This window comes from Maylandia zebra, linkage group LG3, assembly GCF_041146795.1.
Source record: "Maylandia zebra isolate NMK-2024a linkage group LG3, Mzebra_GT3a, whole genome shotgun sequence".
Taxonomy (NCBI): domain Eukaryota; kingdom Metazoa; phylum Chordata; class Actinopteri; order Cichliformes; family Cichlidae; genus Maylandia; species Maylandia zebra.
In genome coordinates this window covers 21,215,352-21,231,191 of record NC_135169.1, presented here as the reverse complement: position 1 = coordinate 21,231,191, position 15,840 = coordinate 21,215,352, and the positions used below count along the sequence as shown (strand labels likewise).

Here is a 15,840-nt window from a genome sequence, read left to right as displayed (position 1 = left end):
GAAAGATGAAAAGATTTTGCTCAGTTTTATTTCATATAAAATCTTTTTGTTCACATTAAAGATAATGGTATCTTCATTTAAAAGAATCTTTAAAATTGCATTTTATAGTCAGAATGACAACAACGGCGGAAAAATGCATCATATGTTGAGGGAGATTAGCACACTTGACAAGCTGCCACTGCCTCTGCTTTCACTGCATTGAAAGCAGTCATGAAACACGCTTAATGTGCAACAAGGACCATCATTTGCAAATACACAGCTATACTTACAAATTTTATATGAGAAAATCTATCAGGGGAGACACAGCTGGCTTTGCAAGAGGTAGAGCAGGTCATCTGTTAATCACAAGGATGGTGGTTCAATCCCCAACCAGTCTGCATGTTTGCGCCATTCCATTTATGATGAAACAACTAATCATGGCACACACCTGTTGCATGTACATTCACCCCTGTTTGTTTTGCTATGTTTAAACAACTCCTCAGGTTGTGTCACTAGGAGGCAGTGTATAAAAGCACAACAGACTTCCCCATTTACACCTCTGGCAAGACAAGGTCAAACTTTCTGCCTCTGCTCAGTCTCAGTTTGTCATTTAGTTTTTCTAACAGTGAGGCAAATTGTGTAGCAGTTCATCTGAAATTTAAGCATGAAACAATATCAGTGCGTGTGTTTGTGAAAGTTGTGTGTGAATGTTAGAAAGTACTTACATAGGAACAGCATAGAAAAAAAGAGCTTGCTTGAGTGGGTGAATGGGGCAAGTTGTAAAAAGCACTTTGAGCGCTCAGAGTGGAAAAGCGCAAACTTTAAACTGGATCTAAAAATAAGACTTGATTGCCTCTAATAAATGAGGCTAAGCTGCTCCAGACACTTTGAGTTCTTATGCTCTCTGGTGCAGACTCGGTGCTGTTTAAAGGTTTGAGATATAAAGGCAGAATTCCAACATAGTCCAAGTTAAGAGTTGATATGAGGTCAGCAAGTACAGGGCATGTCTCCTGTGTGCTAGTAGAACAATAAAATTCTTTGCTGCCAATAGAAAAATAATTCAAGGAATAAAAGTTGTGTGCAAAAATCTGTATTATTTATTAGTGATGCTCATCAGGGAAACACAAAGACATTAGACATTGAAAAACTTTCGACCTTCCTGCTGTCTGGCACAGAGGTCCGAACGACTTCTTAGGGATGTGATTAGGGATTGATAAGAATTTTGAGATTCCGATTCCATTCTCAGCATCACTTCTTGATTCTCTTATCAAATCTCCTTGGCTCTGCTTTGAGAGTCACCACTATCACCAAGCAGCAAATCAAATCAAATACATTGTGCCAATTAATTACATGCTGTCAGGTCAAATGTTTATGCATGTTGGACGCATTTCCCTTCATTCTTGTGATCAGTGTTGGGGTCATTACTCAGAAAAATAATGTAATTTAAATATTACACAGAACATTTTTCTTACAAGTAAAGCAGTACATTACTTAACTACTCCCAGGAGAAAGTAATTTGTTACACTTCTCATTATATTACTTTCAGTGTTGGGGAGTAATGGAATACATGTACCAGCGTTACGTATTTAAAATACAGAATATGAGTAACTGTATTCCGTTACAGTTACCGTTTAAAAGGGTGGTATTCAGAATACAGTTACTTTGTTGAAATAAATGGATTACACAGGGTCTTTTCCTGTTTCATATGTTAGTCTCTACCCTCTCTATTTTTGGTAATTCCATGGTGGTGGAAACCAAACAAAACATGTATTAAGAGGCTGTATGCCTGTGTCTCAATCTCGTGGCTCATGTCACCTCTACTTGTGGCCCTCATAATGACCTGATGAAATATTTTTACAAATTATTATTCAAAAAATATTTAATTTTGATTTTTAATTGAAGGCAATAGGCAGAGTGTTACAGGCAATGCTCTAAAGAATGTGGCCTCATGGGTAGTGTAGTCCATGCTGAGGGAGAATGGACTGCCATACCCGTTATGTGTCTGTGAGCGAGGGAGGGAGAAAAAGGAGTTGTCACCGAGCAGAAACGGGAGATGGAAGCATGTAAATATCATAATAACCACTGCAGCCAAGAAGAGATCCTGACAAGCCCAGTTGTAAGTAAGCTATTAAGACTCGACTGTACGCTGCGCTCGTGTTTTTTTCTCTCGAAACAATAAGTTCTTTTGGAGCAGCCTTTCAACGCCTCTCTCTGTCTCGCTGGGCAAAGTTGACCCAAACAAGTAAAGATAGTTTTCGGCCTGACACGGAAGTCGACCTATTAGCCAGAGGTCCCTTTACTACGGTTCGGAGCTGCGGACCTGTTTATATACGCACGGAATAGTTTTCTATACGAGATCACTGCAAAAAGTGCAGGCTTACCTAATGTCCACCCTACTGTTACTCATTTTATATTAGGATTTAAAAATCTAGTTGGTATTGGTATAACGAGTAACCTTCAGTAATAGTAAAAAAAAAAAAAAAAAAATCACACAGCAAGAGTACATTCATGTAGTTGTAAAAAGCATGATAATACATTAAGTAATCCAATGTATTCCATTACGTTACTCAGAGTAACGTAACGGAATACATTTTGGGGCATGTATTCAGTAATCTGTAGTCAAATACATTTTAAAAGTAACCTTCCCAACACTGATTACTTTTGCATTACTCTGTAAAATGACATATTACACGAGCATGTGCAAAAGAAAACTGTCTCTCTTACTTTGCTGTAGATTGCGCAGACAAATGTAGTTTCTTAAACATTAGAATCACTAGAAGTGTAATTAAATAAATAATCGTATTCTGTGATTTCTGTCATATAGATGATGACAGACGCTTGTCAACAGAGAATTATTTTAAAATGTATGTGAAATGGACTATTATGATTGGTCAGAATAAGCCCATGAAAATATAACAAACGTTACTTTTTTTATATAGGAGGAGAGCATATTTTGTCTTTTTTTCCATTTCAATATATGTTTTTTAATTAATTTAAACTAGAACCTAATGCTATGCCAGCGTTTACCTTTGGCTGAGAGTGTAGAACTGATGCTTGTGATGATGTTGTAGAACTAGAAATTATAAATGTCAACCAAACTTTGTGGGTTGTGAGCAAAAACCAAAGCCAACTGAATCCAAAAACAGTTGGAACCCTGTGTTCTGTTGATCGTAATTACTGATCGCCTGGTGTAGTAAGGAACTTTGTTTAAAATTGTGCTGGGCTTATCTGAATCATTGTTTCACAGAACAGCATCTACAACATGTAGCGATAACAAAATTGGCCAGCAGGTGTCCCCGTGGAGCTGGTTTCATGAAGTAATTTTGCTAATCACTAACAACCAGAAACCACAGAAAGTCAATGACATTTAGCAACTTCTAGCAACTAGCTCAAATAAGCGCAGGGGCAGCTACACTAACTCTGTCTCATGAAACACTGCCACCTAGTGGTTACATTTTCAATAAAAACGAGCACATTCTGTGTACAAATAGTTCCTCTAAGACTGTTTTCTCTCTCTCTTTTTTTTAACAAAAGAAAACACCCAGACTTTTTCCTCAACACACATATTTATTTCAGTATCGAACAAAAAACTGGAACACGTCTTCAATTCTGGATACGTTAGCAGAGCCATTACAACTACAGTCGCTGCCAAACTGATCCAACTCTGGAGTCCAGCCACAGGATCATCCAAACCACACTTATCATAAAACATAAAACTATGCACCCATACTCAAGGACTGACCAGATTAAGGTCACAAATGTGAAAAGATTGTAAGAGTCAAAACATCAGTTTCTACATTTATTTAAATCAGTGCAGCGATTTGACTTCTGGTTAGTGAGCTCTACCACCCACACACTGCTACGACTCAAAGCTGTCTCACACTTTGGAAGCATGAATATTTCAAGCATTATGAATTTTTCTTATGTGTCTCTTTAAGTGTGTGCTCCAATTGAATTTCTTTCCACAGGTACTACAAGAATACGGCTTCTCACCTGTGTGAGTTCTTACGTGAGCTTGCAGTGTCCAGTTCTGACCGAATGTTTTATTACAGGTACTACAAGAATACGGCTTCTCACCTGTGTGAGTTCTTGTATGTGTTTTCAGTGCTGATTTCCGACAGAAACTTTTCCCACAGGTGCTGCAAGAAAACGGCTTCTCACCTGTGTGAGTTCTTATGTGAGCTTCTAGTGCTGACTTTGAAACTAATTCCTTCCCACAGGTGCTACAAGGATGTGATTTCTTACCTGTGTGAAGTTTCAAGAACTGACAGAAGTTTGTCCTACAGGTCCAACAACAACAACATGATTTTTTACGTGTGTGAACTCTCCGATGTGTAGTCAGATCGGACTCAGAGTTGAACATTTTTCCACAATTGTCACATGTTAGAACATTTGTCTTTGTTTCAGTTTTACTCTGACTGTCTGATGCAGGAGTGTCGTCTACTCTCTGATCGTGACCTGTTTTATCTTCTTGGCTCTCTGCTTCAGGAGAGCTGTGAGAAAGGAGCTGCTCACTGTTTAGTTTTTGTTCAGTCTCCTGCTTCAGTCCAAGCTGCTCTCCCTCCTGACTGCTGCAGAGCTCCTCCTGTTCCTCTTTAATGTGTAGAGGCTCTGGGTCCTCCTGGTCACAGACCTGCTGCTGTGTGGGGTCTGAAGAGACAAATAGAGAAAAATGATAGAAAAACGGGTGAAAATATTTTGTAAACTCTGAATATTCTCATTACTTTCACATTTCTCTGTGAAAATGACCTGAAATCCATTTTCTACTAATTTGCCATACACCAACACAAATCCCTATCCTAATAAGGACACACATATGATCTTTCTCTTAGTATTAAGGTATGAGCACAAAGCCAAAAACACAAATTAAAAATGAAAACCAATAGAAAGAGACTTTAAAGTGGTCGTCATAGTGATTTTACTTTATAAACATGAACAGGTAGAAATGGAGGCTTCGGCCTGACTGCTCATCAGTTTGTTATATGTTGAAGTTCAGGGTCTGGTTGCTGGGCTATTGTCTACAGTATAAAATATGTGCAAAGTATTTTAAAATATAGTGTAGTGGCAATTCCTTTTGTTTGACAAACCAAGCATCCCACAATTACAAATCCACAAGCTACTGCTGCACTGAGATAATATTTTGTACGCAGGCAAAAGCAGTCCACTATCCATACTTGAAAGTTGCGTTTTTATGGCTTATTCGTCCAGTTTGGCAAGCAATAGCAAGATTCATTTTTTATTACTTCCTGCTGCTGCTTCGCCTGCTCTGGTAAAAAAAAAAAAAAAAAAAAAAAAAAACATAGGCCAGTGCATGCTGGTCCAATACCAGTCTCTATATTTATACAAACAAATGGCCCTACAGCTCTTACTGACTGACTTAACAAGGTAAACACCAAAACCACACCAAACATTAAAACAAATATTAACCTACAAATAAAACTTGTAAATAAACCCCAAAATATAAGTCAACTAACAACAAACTTTAAACAAATTTTAAAATGAAAAAAAGAACAAATAGCTCCAACATATAAGATACGGTACTGTACACACATACAGATGTTTTAAGATTATACAAAGGGTTTGAAAAAGCGTAGGGAGGGTTATTATGGCTTAAAACATCTAAAAAATAATTTTAGAAAAGATATGGTTTCCATTTCATTGATTCGTACCTAATGTGGTGGGTCCCAGAACACAACCCTCCTGATAATCGAGGAAATACTGTATTTAGAAAACAACCAACAACCCTTTAAGGCAATAAAACTTCATTAAGCTAACAGCTTAGTTAGGTTCCAGACTCAAGTCAGTTTCTTTGACGTATACCAAGTGGAGGTTTAATGTTACATGTTAAGAGAAAAGAGATGCATTCATGCTGATTGGACTTTTAATTCTTTCTGTGCTTCTAAAAAGGAAAAAAAACCCTGTAACCTGTGATTAGGATCCTACATGAGTCATATTCATTTTAATAATATAAAAGCAATAATAATTTTACATACCTATTCTATCCAACTTTAACTCTGGTTTCCAGATGGTCTCCAGCAGTGTGAGTCGCTCTTCATCAGTCCAGACAATAATGCCTTCAGCCTCCTGCTTCAGTCCAAGCTGCTCTCCCTCCTGACTGCTGCAGAGCTCCTCCTGTTCCTCTTTAATCTGTGGAGGCTCTGGGTCCTCCTGGTCCAGACTGGAGTTCCTCTCCTGGTTACAGACCTGCTGCTCATCCAGACCCTCCTCTTCCTCACAGACATGTTGTTGTGGGGGGTCTTGAGGAGAAAAGAAACACAATAAAAAGGTCATTAATGTGATGAACAGTAACAGAAAACACTATTTTTAAAAAGCACTTTGTGCGTTTGGCAGCCATCCTAAAAGGTTGCCCCCTTTAGTGGCCTCCACAGGAGATCATCTGCCTGCACCACACCATCTCTAGCACGCTCCGCTTTCACACTAACTCTCTGCATGTCCTCCTTCACCACAGCCATGAACCTCCTCTGTGGTCTTTCCTCCTCTCTTACTGCCTCCTAACAGGTCATCCACTTCAGAGAAGTCTGGTAACAACTTTTAAAGTTAAATGTGTATTGTATATCTGAGATCTACCTTTATCTTTACTGCTCTGTCTCAGTGCTTGGAGAGGAAAACTGACACTCGATGAACTCAACAGTGGAATCTGTTCGACAAACACTTTAAATAAATGAATCAAAATATGTCAATCAAAAAAGGAGCTTTCGTTAACTATATTTAAATTTAACTGCAGAAAACTTCGGTCAACATATTTAATCATTTATTGAAATCTGGTTTTGTGCAATGATATAAACTAGTTTAGATTTATTCTGGATATTCTCACCACGGCTGAGGGTAGTGTTATTCCAAACAGCACAACACCTAATCTAGCAGTGACCATGGACCTGCACCAGTCCAACATAGTCCATCAGGGTGGCTGTAGCTCAAGTGGCAGAGCAGGTCAGCCACTAATCAGAAGGTCGGTGGTTCGATCCCAGGCTGCCTCCTGGCTGCATGCTGCAAATATCCTTGGGCAAGATACTAACCCCATGTTTGCCTACTGGTGGCGGTCAGAGGGCCCGGTGTGCGCCTGTGTCCGGCAGCCTCGCCTCTGTCAGTGGCAGCTGTGGCTACAATGTGGCTATCGCCAGTGTGTGAATGGGTGAATGACTGAATGTAGTGTAAAGCGCTTTGGGGTCCTATGGACTAGAAAAGCGTTATACAAATGCAGGCCATTTACCGACACTGACCCACAGCACTGATAAATACCCAGTTTAACTTCTTCTAGTAAAGTCAGTCACACTGAAGAATCTGAGCTTGAACAGCACAGAGTTAAAAACATGTCCATACCTATGATGTGAGAGTTTCTGTCGGGTTTCCGGCTGATATCCAGCAGTCTGTGCTGACGGTTGATCTCCTCCTCATACTGGACGATGGTTTTTTGAACCTCTGAGAAGATTTCTTCACAAACAGCAGTTAGTCTCTCCTTGATGAACTCTCTCAGATACTGAGCTGAACTCATTGCTGCTGAGGCTGGGGCTGGGCGGATCGATACAAATGATACAGACATATTGGTATAAGACCCACACTAACGTGAAGGGATCAGTACTTTAGTTTGTGTTTCTCACAAATACGGGCCATTCAAGTCTGTCAGGTTTATATTGTTGATTGTCATTTATGCTTAGAAAAATAAAACCATATATGCTTAGAGGTGAATAATTGATTGTGTAGTGATAGGATGTGTGATCCTTAGTAGTTTGCAAAGACTGTGTGTCTTCCAGAGTGTTCTGGCATTCACACTCAGATCCTGGAGTCACAAGAAGAGCTCGTACCTTCTTTTATTGTTTTATGGTATAGCAAACACAAGTCCATCTGTTTTAGTCTAGGTGCCTTTTGTTTAGATGAACTGCTGGACTGCAGGTTTAGGGAAGTCGTTCACAGGGTCACATCTTGATTTAGCTAGTAGGCCATCACTGTTTCCCTCATCAGATCGGTTGGTTTTTGAGCTGTTCTTTACTCAAGTGAACTGGCTTCACGCTTCTAAATAAATTACAGTACAATGTTTCTAAATCTCACTGCAACTGCTGCGTCACAATAATCTGTCCTGCTTCATAAATCTGTCCCATAGCTTATATAGTAACACATATCTTATTTTCCTATATCTACTTGTTGTAATTCAGTGGAACTTATTTCCTTCATCCATCAATTACCCCAGCTGAAGTAAAAACATTAATAACAATAACAATGAGCTGATTCCACATGATGTTTGTCATGTTTTCCTGTCTATGCTGAGCTCGTTATCACTTCAGCCACTTTATCACCATCTTGTCACTTTTTCCACCACATTGTCATTCTACCTACTGCTTGAACACTTTGCCCAAACTGCACCTCCTTTCCATTTACTAGACTCAGTCGTGTGTCTTTACCTTGCTGAACCACATCCCTACAAACACTCATCAGAGAGCCGTTCCTCAGTATTATATCACTCTTAACCTCCCTGCATGCTTATTTATCGCCGTTGTAGCTGAAACTGGTTCCACTCACCGAGCCGAAGACTTTTTCTTCTGGAGACAGTTTTTTAACCTCGACTTAAATCCGTCCTCGTGTCTCGTTGTCACGGTTACATTGCGCTCACTGTCCGTTTCATCCACATTACAGATTTACTTTCACTGGTTTTTTTTTGTATTTTCCCCTCTTGTTTGACCTTTTTTTCACCCCCGCTCTTCTCTCCCGCCATCGACTTCTGTTCTTATTTCACTTCCTGAAACGTCACGTCGCTCTGCTGTTTCCGGTCCCTTCGCAGACCTGCCGGTCAAACCTCTCGTGGACCCTCCCCCCTCCTCTGTTTGTGTGTGTGTGTGTGTGTGTGTGTGTGTGTGTGTGTGTGTGTGTGTGTGTGTGTGTGTGTGTGTGTGTGTGTGTTTTCGCCTCTTGTTGAACTTTTTTCACCACCGCTCTTTCTCCCGCCATCGACTTCAGAATCAGAATCAGAATCAGAATACTTTATTGATTCTGTTCTTATTTCACTTCCTGATACCTCTCTCTCTCTCTCTCTCTCTCTCTCTCTCTCACACACACACACACACACACACACACATTACCTCCCGCATTGACTACTGTAATTTTCTCTTCCAGGGTCTTCCTCCAAAATCCCCCCATAAGCTTCAACTGGTTCAAAATTCACTAAACCTCACTGGGTCCTTCCGGATAATATACAAACTTCTTCTGCTCACCGTCAAGGCCCTTCATAACCTTGCTCCTCCTTACCTCTCTGACCTGTTAAGCACTACCTCTTCTGCCCGTTCACTTCGATCTTCTTTTTCTATCCAGCTTTCTGTGCCTTCTTATGGCCTCACCACCACTTGAAGCAGAGCTTTTAGTTGCTCTGCTCCCAGGCTGTGGAACTCTCTGCCCCCAGATATAAGAAACATTGGTTTGCTCCCCCAGTTTAAATCAAGACTCAAAACCCATCTGTTCAAATCTGCATATTCACTGTGAACCCACTGTTTGTTCATTTTATCTTGTGCTTTTGTGTTTATTGCTCTTCTTTTGTCAACGTTGTGTTATGTGTTTTATTCTAGCATTATTATTGTTGTTGTTGTTGTCGTCGTCGTCGTCGTCATCATCATCATCAACAACAACAACAATAATAAACTGTATTATTTATTTGATTGTTTGCTATGAGCTAACGCTAGTCCACACTCCAAGCCACTTGGTGGCGGTAATGCGCCACGTCGTTGTTTGCTAACCGCCAAGAAACGACGACGACGACGACGAAGTTAAACGAGGCGAAAACCACAATAAGAGCAAAATGAAATCTGTAATGTGGAGAAAATGGACAGTGTAACCGTGACAACGAGACACGAAGAGGGATGTAAAGTATAAAAAAATGGCCCAAGAAGAAAAACTCTTCGGCTCGGTGAGTGGAACCAGATTTAGCAACAACAGCGATAAATACGCCTGTAGGGAGATGAAGAGTGCTAAAATACTGAGAAACGGCTCTCTGATGAGTGTTTGTAGAGATGTGTTTCAACAAGATAAAGACACACGACTCAGTCAAATAAGCGTTAATGGACTCCACAGTCTGCTGCCTGACAACAAAAGAGCGTCTGTGGGGTTTTATCCGGAGTACCTGAAATAGAAAAAAGAAAACAGAAACGGGGACAAAAGTTCTGTTTTAAAACGCATATTATAGCGAGAAATGTGACGGCTTGTCTGTTGTTATTATGTTTGATGAGCCAAGTAAGATGTAGATGTGGATAAATTAGCTATGAGATTAGGCCTCCCCCCACCACGGAGATGCTGTAAGTATCAAAGCAGCTCAGATTACTTGTTTCTTTCTTATTAAAGAGAATGACAAAAGTTTCACTGTGAGGACGTGATTTAAAGATGAAAAATGTCTAAATTGCACATATCATGTCCTGAGTAAAGGACTGGCAGTTTTATGTTGGGGTGTCTGTTGATTCTCACTTGTCTTGGAAACATTGGTTAGGAAAACAATCAAATCAGTAAAACACATATTACTGGATGCAACAGTTTGCTAGAATTGGATGGAATTTGTCAGGCCAATTGTGTAATTGATTGATTCAAAGATTTTCTTTTTTCCTTTTCACTGCTTTACCCTTGTCTGCACAGGTGATGAAAATGGATCTGTGTTTGCCAAATGCCATTAAGATCTGAAGAAGAAGAGAGGTGCTGTTTGATGAAGCGGACTTAAGTTAAAGGAGAGACACAAACTAAAGTATTGATACCATCACGTTAATGTGGATCTGATACCATCGTCTGTATCACTTCTATCATTCTGACATGCAGTCAACATGTGGTGATGTGTAAGAGCTGACAGGCTCCATTCACTGCAGAAACATGTTGTTGAGATCAGAGCTCAGACTAGTTTCAGTTATAAGGAAGAGAAACTCACACAGTCACTGACACTGAGAGGAGAAATGGCACAGAAAGGAGTTCAGCTGGACCGAGAAACCTTCTCTTGTTCCATCTGTTTGGATCTACTGATAAATCCGGTGACTATTCCCTGTGGACACAGCTACTGCAGGAACTGTATTAAAACCCACTTTGATGAAGAGGACAGGAAGGGAATCCACAGCTGCCCTCAGTGCAGGAAGACGTTCACACCGAGGCCTGTCCTGGAGAAAAACACCATGTTAGCAGCTTTAGTGGAGCAGCTGAAGAAGACTGGACTCCAAGCTGCTCCAGCTGATCACTGCTATGCTGGACCTGAAGATGTGGCCTGTGATGTCTGCACTGGGAGGAAGCTGAAAGCCATCAAGTCCTGTTTAGTCTGTCTGGCCTCTTACTGTGAGAAACATCTCCAACCTCACTATGATGCAGCTCCGTTAAAGAAACACAAGCTGGTGGCCCCCTCCAAGAAGCTCCAGGAGAACATCTGCTCTCGTCATGATGAGGTGATGAAGATTTTCTGTCGTACTGATCAGCAGAGTATCTGTTATCTCTGCACAATGGATGAACATAAAGGCCATGAAACAGTCCCAGCTGCAGCAGAAAGGACTGAGAAGCAGAAGGAGCTCGAGGTGAGACGACTAAACATCCAGCAGAGAATCCAGGAGCGAGAGAAAGATGTGAAGCTGCTTCAACAGGAGGTGGAGGCCATCAATGGCTCTGCTGATAAAACACTGGAGGACAGTGAGAAGATGTTCACTGAGCTGATCCGTCTCATCCAGAAAAGAAGCTCTGATGTGAAGCAGCAGGTCAGATCCCAGCAGGAAACTGAAGTGAGTCGAGTCAAAGAGCTTCAGGAGAAGCTGGAGCAGGAGATCGCTGAGCTGAAGAGGAAAGACGGCGAGCTGGAGCAGCTCTCACACACAGAGGATCACAACCAGTTTCTACACAACTACCCCTCACTGTCAGCACTCAGTGAGTCTACACACTCATCCAGCATCAATATTCTTCCTCTGAGCTACTTTGAGGATGTGACAGCAGCTGTGTCAGAGACCAGAGATAAACTACAGGACATTCTGAGAGAGGAATGGACAAACATCTCATTGACAGTCACTGAAGAGGATGTTTTACTGTCACCAGCAGAGCCAAAGACCAGAGCTGGATTCTTAAAATGTTCACGTGAAATCACACTGGATCCAAACACAACTCACACACATCTATTATTATCTGAAGGGAACAGAAAAGTAACATTTATGAAGCAACAACAGTCTTATTCTGATCATCCAGACAGATTCACAGGATGTTATCAAGTCCTGAGTAGAGAGAGTCTGACTGGACGTTGTTACTGGGAGGTGGAGTGGGGATGGGGAGGAGTTTGTATAGCAGTCACATACAAGAACATCGGCAGAGTAGGGAGAGTGAATGAATGTTTCTTTGGACGCAACGACAAATCTTGGGCATTATATTGGTACACAGACAATAATAAATTTCGCCATAACAATGTCCAAACTCACCTCTCAGGTCCTCCGTCCACCAGAGTAGGAGTGTACCTGGATCACAGAGCAGGTATTCTGTCTTTCTACAGCGTCTCTGAAACCATGACTCTCCTCCACAGAGTCCAGACCACATTCACTCAGCCGCTCTATGCTGGACTTTTTCTTTATGGACTTGGAGCCACTGCAGAGTTGATTAAAGTCAAATAGAGAAGACAGGTTCATGTTGATCCCTGACCATTATATGTACAGTGGGGCAAAAAAGTATTTAGTCAGCCACCGATTGTGCAAGTTCCCCCACCTAAAATGATGACAGAGGTCAGTAATTTGCACCAGAGGTACGCTTCAACTGTGAGAGACAAAATGTGAAAAAAAATCAAAAAAAAAAAAAAAAAATCCATGAATCCACATGGTAGGATTTGTAAAGAATTTATTCGTAAATCAGGGTGGAAAATAAGTATTTTGTCAATAACAAAAATACAACTCAATACTTTGTAACATAACCTTTGTTAGCAATAACAGAGGTCAAACGTTTACTATAGGTCTTTACCAGGTTTGCACACACAGTAGCTGGTATTTTGGCCCATTCCTCCATGCAGATCTTCTTGAGAGCAGTATTGTTTTGGGGCTGTCGCCGAGCAACACGGACTTTCAACTCCCGCCACAGATTTTCTATGGGGTTGAGGTCTGGAGACTGGCTAGGCCACTCCAGGACTTTCAAATGCTTCTTACGGAGCCACTCCTTTGTTGCCCGGGCGGTGTGTTTTGGATCATTGTCATGTTGGAAGACCCAGCCTCGTTTCATCTTCAAAGTTCTCACTGATGGAAGGAGGTTTTGGCTCAAAATCTCACGATACATGGCCCATTCATTCTGTCCTTAACACGGATCAGTCGTCCTGTCCCCTTGGCAGAAAAACAGCCCCATAGCATGATGTTTCCACCCCCATGCTTCACAGTAGGTATGGTGTTCTTGGGATGCAACTCAGTATTCTTCGTCCTCCAAACACGACGAGTTGAGTTTATACCAAAAAGTTCTACTTTGGTTTCATCTGACCACATGACATTCTCCCAATCCTCTGCTGTATCATCCATGTGCTCTCTGGCAAACTTCAGACGGGCCTGGACATGCACTGGCTTCAGCAGCGGAACACGTCTGGCACTGCGGGATTTGATTCCCTGCCGTTGTAGTGTGTTACTGATGGTGACCTTTGTTACTTTGGTCCCAGCTCTCTGCAGGTCATTCACCAGGTCCCCCCGTGTGGTTCTGGGATCTTTGCTCACCGTTCTCATGATCATTTTGACCCCACAGGATGAGATCTTGCGTGGAGCCCCAGATCGAGGGAGATTATCAGTGGTCTTGTATGTCTTCCATTTTCTGATGATTGCTCCCACAGTTGATTTTTTTCACACCAAGCTGCTTGCCTATTGTAGATTCACTCTTCCCAGTCTGGTGCAGGTCTACAATACTTTTCCTGGTGTCCTTCGAAAGCTCTTTGGTCTTGGCCATGGCGGAGTTTGGAGTCTGACTGTTTGAGGCTGTGGACAGGTGTCTTTTATACAGATGATGAGTTCAAACAGGTGCCATTCATACAGGTAACGAGTGGGGGACAGAAAAGCTTCTTACAGAAGACGTTACAGGTCTGTGAGAGCCAGAGATTTTCCTTGTTTGAGGTGACCAAATACTTATTTTCCACCCTAATTTACGAATAAATTCTTTACAAATCCTACCATGTGGATTCATGGATTTTTTTTTTTCACATTCTGTCTCTCACAGTTGAAGTGTACCTCTGGTGCAAATTACTAACCTCTGTCATCATTTTAAGTGGGGGAACTTGCACAATCAGTGGCTGACTAAATACTTTTTTGCCCCACTGTACTTGTGTAGTTTCTAAATGAGGCTTTACATTTTAGAAGCTGAGAAGTTCAGTGGTCCATTGATGTGTGAAAATAATGTTGGACTGATTCAAACTTTTGTTACGACTGTTGTCGTAATTTTAATATTCAAATCTGAGTGTGCAGGTGCCTCTCCATGATTGGTGCATCCAGTGGGACGGTTTGTACCGATTGGCTAATGACCAGGAGGCAGCATATAAGAAGACACCCCCCTGGACGGCCAGTCATTCATCCTCGGCCCATCCCAACTGGCAGACTGTGTTTACTGTATAGTAATGTTTGTTTAATGCAGGAGCATGTACGGGTGGACCGCCTTTTTGTTTGATTACAGTTTTCTCCTGTTTTTGTTAGTTAGGGAGGTAAGTCGTTGTGGTTTGGTTTAATTCTTTTGAATAGGTAAGTTTGATTTATCCCTGAGATAGGCTCCCTTCTGTTTGTTATTTTGTCCTTAGGTTCGAAGTTATAATAATCTCCCTTCCTTTGTTTCTAAATTCACTCATTGTAAATAAATCACTGTCAAAAAGTATTAATTGCGTGATGTGCTGCTTTGGATCAGATGGGGATGGATCACTCTTATGTTATGGTCTTGCCACGCCTAGACAGACCATAACACTGTACTAACATTTATATACCTTATATATCATCAATATAAATCTAAATTTGTTCTTATGGCTGATAATCATGTGAGTTTACATTATACTACTCTTCATATTCAGCATGTTTGAAATCTGTCATCAGTCTGGTTAGTGGTTTTATTCTGTAGTTGCTGTAGTGGGTTGTCAAATTCTACTTGCTTCAAACGGCACATTTATAGGAAACAAGGAGATATGATGTATGACTTACCTTTGTTCTCGTCCTGGTTGCAAATAGAGTGCAAGTGTCAACCAAGAAAGGACAGTCGTGTCTCATCCTTTAACCAGCCACGACCTGCCCGTAAGTACACCTCTCCACTCACAACAATATTACATGGGACAAATGCATCCCATCCTGTACAGGCAGCACAACCCATCATAACAGCTAAGGCAGCATGTGCATATTGCTGCTCACCTGAACACCACATTAGCAAGTGCCCTGAGTTTATTAACTAGACAAAGAATGAGAAAATAAACTGAATAAAGGGAAACAAACGGTGCTGGCATTGTGCTAGAACTCATCAGGCTGCAAAGTGCGATCTGGGAAAAGACTGTGCTACCTGCATGGGACAACATCTACAGATCCTGTGTGAGGTGATTCAGAGACCTAGAACTGAAGTTAATCCTGTAGGGAGGATGTTGTACTTTGATAGACCGAGTGACTGTCCTACTTTACTGTTAAAAGTTGTGAAAGTGCTCCTGCGTAATGGCAAAAAACCCCTGGAAACATGCAGTACTTGATGATGGCTTCCAACGTATCATGCTTCTGACATTAGCAGCTCAGCATCTCCACCTAACTGGGAAAGCTAAAAATTATCACTCAGAACAGTCAATCAAGAAGTTGAAACCATTCAGAGACTTAGACTTAGAGCTTTTTATTGTCATTGTGCGGTTTCTTGCACAGCGAAATTGGGTAGCTGAACCACAAAGGTGCTAAA

General features: G+C 41.3%; 2 protein-coding genes across 3 annotated transcripts; one reads left to right on the top strand and one right to left on the bottom strand.

Moving 5' to 3' along the window:
* Positions 1–3,510: 3,510 nt before the first annotated feature.
* LOC143416793 (uncharacterized) lies at positions 3,511–8,800 on the bottom strand. 2 transcript variants are annotated; one of them, XM_076882409.1, is made up of 4 exons: positions 8,515–8,800; positions 7,321–7,503; positions 5,973–6,236; positions 3,511–4,629 (listed from the first exon to the last, which is right to left on the bottom strand). In XM_076882409.1, exons 2-4 carry the CDS (start codon positions 7,490–7,492, stop codon positions 3,881–3,883), a joined length of 1,185 nt encoding a protein of 394 aa, XP_076738524.1. In that variant the 5' UTR covers positions 7,493–7,503; positions 8,515–8,800; the 3' UTR covers positions 3,511–3,880. The 2 variants fall into 2 exon arrangements, with proteins under 2 accessions (XP_076738524.1, XP_076738523.1); XM_076882408.1 differs by having other exon boundaries at positions 7,321–7,509; positions 8,515–8,795.
* Positions 8,801–9,690: 890 nt separating this feature from the next.
* LOC143416791 (tripartite motif-containing protein 16-like) lies at positions 9,691–12,672 on the top strand. Its single transcript, XM_076882393.1, has 2 exons — positions 9,691–9,889; positions 10,606–12,672. The coding sequence occupies exon 2, from the start codon at positions 10,914–10,916 to the stop codon at positions 12,585–12,587; it is 1,674 nt and encodes a 557-aa protein (XP_076738508.1). The 5' UTR covers positions 9,691–9,889; positions 10,606–10,913; the 3' UTR covers positions 12,588–12,672.
* Positions 12,673–15,840: the final 3,168 nt, after the last annotated feature.

Bases quoted from the DNA above. Each gene is read 5' to 3' on its own strand.
- LOC143416791 (XM_076882393.1), top strand. From the start codon at position 10,914: ATGGCACAGAAAGGAGTTCAGCTGGACCGAGAAACCTTCTCTTGTTCC.
- LOC143416793 (XM_076882409.1), bottom strand. From the start codon at position 7,492: ATGAGTTCAGCTCAGTATCTGAGAGAGTTCATCAAGGAGAGACTAACT. The intron at 6,237-7,320 runs GTATGGACATGT...TTTCTCCTCAAG, and splicing joins CAGAAACTCTCACATCATAG to ACCCCCCACAACAACATGTC. The intron at 4,630-5,972 runs GTATGTAAAATT...TTGTCTCTTCAG, and splicing joins GTTAAAGTTGGATAGAATAG to ACCCCACACAGCAGCAGGTC.